Source organism: Rhodamnia argentea, chromosome 7, assembly GCF_020921035.1.
Source record: "Rhodamnia argentea isolate NSW1041297 chromosome 7, ASM2092103v1, whole genome shotgun sequence".
NCBI lineage: Eukaryota > Viridiplantae > Streptophyta > Magnoliopsida > Myrtales > Myrtaceae > Rhodamnia > Rhodamnia argentea.
The window spans coordinates 10,465,759-10,474,216 of NC_063156.1; the positions used below are offsets into that span (position 1 = coordinate 10,465,759).

At 40.1% G+C, this 8,458-nt stretch overlaps 1 protein-coding gene across 1 annotated transcript; it reads right to left on the reverse strand.

The window, feature by feature from the left end:
* Positions 1 to 3,104: 3,104 nt before the first annotated feature.
* On the reverse strand, positions 3,105 to 4,067 carry LOC115737812 (BRASSINOSTEROID INSENSITIVE 1-associated receptor kinase 1-like). Its single transcript, XM_030670165.1, has one exon. The coding sequence runs from the start codon at positions 4,065 to 4,067 to the stop codon at positions 3,105 to 3,107; it is 963 nt and encodes a 320-aa protein (XP_030526025.1).
* Between the last annotated feature and the right edge of the window lie 4,391 nt (positions 4,068 to 8,458).

Sequence of the window (8,458 nt, forward strand, 5' to 3'; positions counted from 1 at the left end):
ATCAACATAATCTAAATCTGAATAGCCTACTAGCTGCATGTTTTGAACATATCTATAAGTTAGCATATAGTCTCTAGTTCTTTTTAAGTACCTCAAATCTTCTTGGCAGCAATCTAGTGATTGTGTCCTAGATTTGACTGATATTTGCCTAGAAGTCCTTGCAAAAGCAATGTCTGGCCTAGTACAAACTTGTGCATACATGATACTACCAAGTGCACTAGCATAAGGTACATTCTTCATCTACGTTTTCTCAATATCCGAATAATGACATTGTGAAAGATTCAATTTATCACATTTGCAGACATGAGCAATGCACGATTTGCACTGCTGCATATTGAATCCCTCTAAAATATGATCAATATATGCCTTTTGAGATAAGCCCAATATGCGGCGATAACGATACTTATGGATCTCAATGCCAAGAACAAAAGACGCCTCACTAAGATCATTCATATTAAAGTTATGTGACAACATATCATTCATATTAAAGTTACGTGACAATATTCTCTTTGTCTCATGCAGTACTTCAATATTGATGTTAGCAAGCAAGATGTTATCGACATAAAGAACGAGAAAAATAAATTTCTTCCTACCGACCTTGCAGTATATACACTGATCTAACTTGTTCTCAATAAACCCAAAAGAAGTAATAACACTATGAAACTTTAAGTACCACCAGTTAGAAACTTGCTTTAAATCATAGATAGACTTTTTCAATCTACAAACCGGATTACTTGTATCATCTCGCCTAAAAACCTTGAGGCTATGCCATATAAACCTGTTCATCAAGGTCTCCATTCGGAAAAACAATTTTAACATCTATATAGTGAAACTCCATGTTAAAATGAGCTACTAAAGCCATGATCACTCTAAAAGAGTTTTTAAACCATTGATTCCTGATGAAACGGTGCGGCTGTTTACGTAGGAGTTGCAGTTATTTTTATTAAATTTATTTTTGGATTTTAATTAATTATTTATGTCCAAGAGTTGCAATTTTTCAGACTAGATAGTTTTCGGACAATAAAGAGTTGTGTAAGAAATTAACTGTTCCTCAAATATGAAGAGGTGTGTCCGAAATTAACTGTTCTTTGGAAACGAAAAGTTGTGTCCAAATGACCCTTTTTGAGACATGACAAGTTGTCTTCCTTCAATTATTATATATTGAGTGATTCTGTTCATTTTCAGAATTTAACTTATATTTTCATTTTCTCAAAAGATACACAGCCATTGTTTCCAATTGTTTCCCTTAAGAGATCCTGGAGATATCAAAATGCTGTCTACTATTCTCGTCAAGACTTTATTGTATCATGGAGGATATTTGCCGGAAACCAGAAGCAATATTGTGGGACAATTAAATCCTTAATGAGAGTGTTATCACGCCTTAAAGTTCGATTCCATTTCATCCTGTTCCCGATGTTATTTTCCAACACACGGGATCCATCTAACATAGGTTCAGGTGCACTAATGCACATTCACCGAATAAAGCCCCATGATGATTCGTCTGGACATGTCATAGAGTAGAATGTTTAACAAATTTGTAGGTCGTAGAATATAAATCCATTGGATTATTGTCCTCAATTCCTTGGTTCATAAAAGGAAAAAAAATTAACAATTATAGAAAAATAAAAAATATTATTCTACATAGGCCGGTCGGTTTTCACATCAGTTTGTTTCCGGTCAAGATTGGCGGGTGAACTCAATTAACACAATTAAAAAGTTTAGGATTTGGACAAATTTCCCCATTTTTGGGGCCAAGTGGGTGTTTAGCCTTTACTTCTAAATAGTGCGATTTCTAAAAAGGGACATAAATCATCATGGCACGTCTTCTGTTGTGTAGAAAAGTATAGCATTTTGTTGTAAAGTACTGAGTATTGTTTTAACTTCACGTGAATGTTGTTTGCAAACATTCTAGAAATGAAATGTCATTTACATTGGTGATGTATGTGCCGGCATTTGGTATTCTGGTATGGATTTGGTGCTCATTGTCGACATACGTATGGAGACCCCATATGATATTCATGTGCAAAGAACGATTATGTGGTAAACTTATGAACGATTTTGTGGTATAACTTATGAACGATTTTCGGGTCTTGTTATCTGGTGAACCATGGCTTTGCTCATCCTCTGTTATTATCGTTTCGGGTCCGAACATAAGGAGTTTAACAGAATACACATGGAGAGCGATTCAAGTTTGCATGGACCTTTACTTTAGGCTAATTGAGTAAAGATTATCAAGTTGGAATTTATGAATTTCTAATTTTTGCTTAATTGGTAACGCAACGGACTTCATCAAATTTGTCTATGTAAAAAGGACTTATTTTGGTTAAAAGTTTATTCCTTGATTTGATAAAACATGGCCAATCATTTCCTAAATTCATGGATTTTGGGTTGGGACGCTAAAATCGTAGAGTAAGGGTGCATTTGTTGGCGGAAAACTACGTGGAAGCGGAAAATACTTTCTGAGAGATCATTTTCCAGGAAAATGATTAGTTTTCCTCTGTTTGGTGATGTGTGGCTAGAAATATTTTCTGGTGTTTGGATCCTATTTGAAAAATGATTCAATCTCATAACTTTATATCAATTAAAAAAAATTGAAATTTAAATATTCATTTACTATATTTCTTTTTTTCTTCCTTACCTTGTTCCTCTACTCCACTACCACTGGCCAACAGCTGCCACAGGCGAGCTCAAGCTCACCGACCAAGGGTGAACCTCGAGCTTGTCGGCCGAAGGCAAGCGAGGCACAACCGTTAGGCTAGGTCCGGCGAGTGCGAGGCCGTGCCTCGAGGTTGCCGGCCGAAGGAAATGAGGAAAACAACAGAATCGTTTCTATTGCTAGATGGATCCCACACGAATTGACTAATTTTTTAGATAATATTAGGAGTTTATAAGAAAATTTAGATTATGGTGTATATACCAAATGGAAATAACCAACATTCTTCTTACTAATAGGGAAAAGCCCTTTTTATAAACAAAAAGAAACAAGGAAAACAAAAAAATTACCGTGGGCAACTCTGGCTGCCATAAGAACCGTTTAAATGCGGTTTAGGTCCCAATGAGCTCCGATATTGCCTTTTTTTCTGAAATGGATGGACCGAATTTGCTCATCTGCTCCGACTACTCCTGATGCCAGGATCCTCTCTGTGCGATTGGAGTTCGAGCATTCTAACTACCTGAGACATCTCGGGTCGGACAGACGGATTGTCTTCCGCACATGATAATGCCAATCGGACAAGTCGCTCTGCTTCTTCTGCCGGATAGTTCCCCTGCAAATGAGGATCGACCACCCTTCCCAATGCGTTCTCGTTCATACATGTGCTAACCCAGCCGTTCCGTCTCCGATCCAAGTCGAGATATGGCCGTCCTGAGAAGAGATCAAGAAGCAGGTTCCCACATAAATGGACGTCAACCTTCCGAGGGCAACAAGGCGGATATTTACCCACTTCAGCTGCAAAAACCGGGCCACAGCCCACCACGATATCCCTCTCACGCATGATCCTGGCGAAGCCGAAGTCTCCCAATATGGGCTCGAATTCCGCAGTCAGCAATGCGTTTGAACAACTGAAATCACGGTGTGTGATGCTGGGATGACATTGATCATGTATGAGAGCCAGCCCCCTCGCGATTCCCGATGCTATCCGCATCTGGATTGGCCAATCGAGGGGTCGGACAGCTTTCCGACTCAAGAGGAAGTCGAGACTGCAGTTGACCATGAAGGTGTAGACTAACAACCGCTCTTTCCTCATATTGCAATACCCAATCAGGCTTAATATATTGGGGTGGCGAACAATGGCTGCCACTTCCGCTTCTGTCTGATACTGTTTTTCGGAGTCTGCAGAAAGCTCTCTCAGTTGTTTTACAGTGATAAGAGAACCATCGGCTAAGCATCCTCTGTAGACTTGTCCAAATGATCCTTCACCCAACCTGTTTTTGACGTCGAAGTCTCTTGTCACAACACGAAGCTCTTTGAAAGAGAACCTTTGGAGTTTATTACTGGTATTATCCACTGTCCTTCCAACTTCTCGACTTGGACTGGAGAAACTGAAGCGGTGGAAATAGAACACCATCTCTAGGTAATCCTGTTAATTCCTGCCCACCATGAATCAGATCTTTTTCGGGCTTGTGCCTGTACAAAAGAACGAGACTAAACAGCTCTCCATCACCTCAGAGGTCGAAAGATTCCGTCTTTTGTAATGATTGGACAAGAAGACTATATATCAAATGCAAGGAGTTGCAGTTTGATTCAGACATGGAATTTGGCACAAGAAACGGATCTGGCCTAGGAATGCAAGGAGGAACTTCTTGGAAGCTTCAACTAGTCCAACCATATCCTCCTCTAAAGAAGAGACAGATTTGAAGATGCCGGCAGAGAATGAGAGTGACAACAACTTGGTTTGATTATCTAATAAGTAATGTATGATTACGCGATGATGCCTTAGTTGATGGATGACATCCTGAAAAGTAGAGGGGAAACCACAAGTGCAACTGGGAAGCTCAACGCATCCAAATGTGCTATGCTGAATTGGCTTTTGCCGGACCAAGAAAGAGCATTTACTGGTCTATCCCTCCAGGATCAACTGCAGCATAGCTTATCATCTCAGACATAGACGGGATCGGACCATCCCACCTCTCGATTGGACGACTCGAGAGCATATAGCATTGGGAGCGGCAAGAGGTCTCGCAGACCTACATGATCAAGGCAACACTATGATCATGTACCACCCCATTTCCACGTCAACTATATTGCTGAACATCCAATTTGGGGCCGTGATAGGAGGCTTTTGGTTTAAGGAAGGACTACTCTGATTCTCAACCCCACTGTGAGGGTCTCATCCTCATCCCAAGGAGAAGATTCGCATGATACTGATTCCTCTTCTCAAACTCATCATCTGTATAAAGACGCTTATGTTGACACCACCTATGCCTCCTGCAGAGTTGAGTTAAATGACCCGGAGGGCTGGCTCACAGGAAAGCGCGTACTGAAGAAGCATGATCACGCCTCTGGGAAAATGCTTCTTGAGGTTATCTCTGGACAGCCATGTTTAGAACTTGATGTGTCGGCGAAAAATGAAAATGTCAGTTTGGAGAAATGGATTGGTCGACTTATGAAGAAGAATGAGTTGGGAAGGGTGATCGACCCCAATTTGCAGGGGAAGTATGTGGAAAAAGAAGCAGAGCAGCTAGTCCGACTAGCATTGTTGTGCGCTGATGGCAATCCATCCGTCAGACCTGAGATGCCAGAAGTGAGTGTGATTCAACTCCATACTATCCGTTCCCTCCTCCTTCTCTCTAGTTGGGTGCATGCTAAATCTTGATCACCATTGTCTTCCACAAGCTCAGCTTTTGGGTTTTCCTTCCCCTACATTATTTCCACTTTTGTTTGTATGATCTTTGTTTTGTCACACATATTACATTCTTTACCTTTCCTAGTAACAGTAGAATACGAAGTCTCGGCTCTAGGTTGTTCAAGAACACTCGAACGGCGGCGATGAGTTCCTAATCTCAATGCATATGCACCCAATTCAACCCATACGACTTCATCTATTGGAGTAGATTGGGAAAACATTTTTTCGGTTGTAGAGAGCCATCTGCATTCTTCACTTACCCCGTTGTTAACGAAGTACATTCCGACAAACTGTTTCCTTACAATGCATAATGGAGTAGCATTTAGATGTGCATGCACACTGAGGTTGAACACTTTGTGGTAGACAGCGTCTTTCCCTCCATATTTCAATATATCAGGCATCAACTAAGGTCGCATCATCTAATCATGCTTTTCTAATTAATTAAGTAAAATCAACAACATCATTGCTGTCATAGTACGGTATGACTAATTTTTCTTTTTTACCACTTTATGACAGCGCGGTCCGCCCTCATTGGAAAACCAAGACAATGCTAGTGGCTATAGAACACAAGTAATCGGTCCAAGGGAAAAATTCGTTCAAATTAGATTATTTCTAAAGGGAGAAGTGTATTTACCTCAATTAGAGTCATACCATCATCTAATCAGGATGTTCTTCCCCTGTTACCTCTTTGGGCGGTGATGCTATGGGGATATCAGATTGATGTCCTTCATCTTGGCTTTCAAATACCGCCAATACTTGGATAGATTGTAATTAGGTGATTTTAACCAGATTAATTTTTCAAATACTAGCGGTACGTTTGTTTCGCGGTAAATGAGCGATTTGAGAAATAGTTTCCGAGAAATGATTGCTTATATTGTTTAGAAAAATTGGTCAACGGAAAATATTTTCATCTTTGATAATAACCTATGCCTAACTATTTAACTTTGGTTATAAAATAAGCAATATAAACGATTATTTTTCTGAAAATCTTTTCCAAGTAAAGTAAAAGGTAAAATTTCGAATTTAAAAAAAAAAAAAGGTTCGGAGACAATTGATGTCATAATCCAAGATAAATATAAAAATAAAGGTTTTATCTATTCAGCCACGGATAACTGAGTAGCATTTAGATGTGCATGCGGACTGAGGTTATAGGCATTTTGGAGTAGAAAGTTGTTTTTTCAGGCATCATCAACTAAGGCAGCATCGTGTAATCATGCTTTACTTCTTAATTAAGGAAATTCCAAGCTGTTGTCAATCCCATCCTCGGCCGGCATTTTGAAAACCGTGCCTCAGCTTTTGGAGGAGGATATGGTCGCAGCTTGTAACGGACCGATACTCCTTTTTTGAATATCTATTTGCTATGCTGTGCTAGTCGCACTAGATACATAGCTTTCAGCCGTTGTCCCCGGAAGTAAGGGACGATACTTGGTCTTGCCAGTCATAGTGTTGGGGTCACACCAGTCATGTGCGCCGACCACGCCGATCGCGTGAGTCACCGGTTAATAAATGGACTTCGTGTGATGTCCCGCGTATGCAAATTGATATGATGCCATGCCAATTGTTTGTTTGATGTGATTGTTGAGTTGAGTCGAGCATTTCATTATGCATGGTCGAAGACCGGTAAGTTTGTATGTGGTTGACCTATATATGTATGGTGCCTTTGTGGTTGCCTGGTAGGATTTTACGAGCGAATCAACGCTCTAGTCGGGTTTAGGCGTTGACTCATTGAGATTCATATCTCACCCCGTCATTGTTAACCATTTTCGGGCCCTTAGTTGTGAAAAAATGGAAATGGCGTGGATCTTGTTGGAATTGTTGGAGAGTCGCGTTATTTCCGACCTGGTAACTTTGAGAGTTGTAGAAAGTGACCCAAAGAATGGGCTTGGAGACATCTCACATCCTTGGGTTAACAAAAATAATTAAATACAAGGTGGTTTTTGCTGATCTGTCGTGATTTGATAGATGTAACTGTCTATTTAACTATCCATATTGTTTGATTTGATGTTTGGGAGTTGCACGTTCTGCATGCGTAATTGAAGATTAAAAATTAAAGGTGTCGATGACGTGCCTGTGACGTCATCCTTTTTTTGACCTGAGATGATTTGGTAGGGTTGTCGTATGCCCGGATATCGGGGCTTGACAAAGGAAATTCCAAGTTAAGTTGTTGTCAATCCCATCCTCTGCCTGCATTTTCAAATCTGTGTCTCAGCTTTTGGAGGAGGATATGGTCGGACTTGGACTAGTTGGTTGTTGACTTTCTTTGCAACGAGGAAACTCAAATGAAGCTTCCAAGAAATTTCTCAGCTATTGGATGGCCAAAGGTGGGGACTTGTAATATTAAGAAATACGATGGAAGCACCTTCCTAAATTTGATACGTAGTCTTCTTGTCCTCAAGGAATTGACCATTTCCCCAAACAAAAACGGAAAGGAAAAAAAAACAAGACAGAAAGGAAAATTCGCACGTACACGCTTTGGACATCCTGAAAAATCGAATTTTCTATGCTCCTAGGCAAAATATATTTTACAGGATGTACAAGAACATTATTATTTTTTAAGTCACAAGGTTTGACAAAATCAATTATGACAATCGCAACATGCTAAGATTTGTTGTGGAGGGAGTTTACAAGGAAGATGAACTCATGTCAAGTACTTCTGTCTCTTCCAATATTTGGTCGATGCATACTCCAGAAACGCCTAAAGGAAATAAATCCCGATATTTATTTATTTGCAGTATCAACCAATTATATGTTTTATGTATGTACTATGTCATAATAAAGAAAAATCTACTTATTGTTAATGCATTGGTTTCTTGTTTTCAAGGGCTATCTATTGAAAATTGCAATATGATCAATCCACAAAAGGAAGCTTCCAGGCAATGAAACCTCTCTCTCTCTCTCTCAATATTTCCAGGAAGCTGCTCCCAGGAAGGCTTTGGGAGTGAGATGGCCCCACACTTGGACACCGACATCAGCCCTACAATCCCACGACTTTTCCAACCCTTTCATTCTTACGCACCGACCAAATGCAGTCGTGGGTGAGACGCACAATCCCAACTTCGAGTTATAAAGAACTGCGTACACAAGCAAATCTCTTTTTTGATATGCAGACGGTC

What these genes read in the sequence shown, in the direction of transcription:
- LOC115737812 (XM_030670165.1), bottom strand. Translation starts at nt 4,067, where the DNA reads ATGGTGTTCTATTTCCACCGCTTCAGTTTCTCCAGTCCAAGTCGAGAA.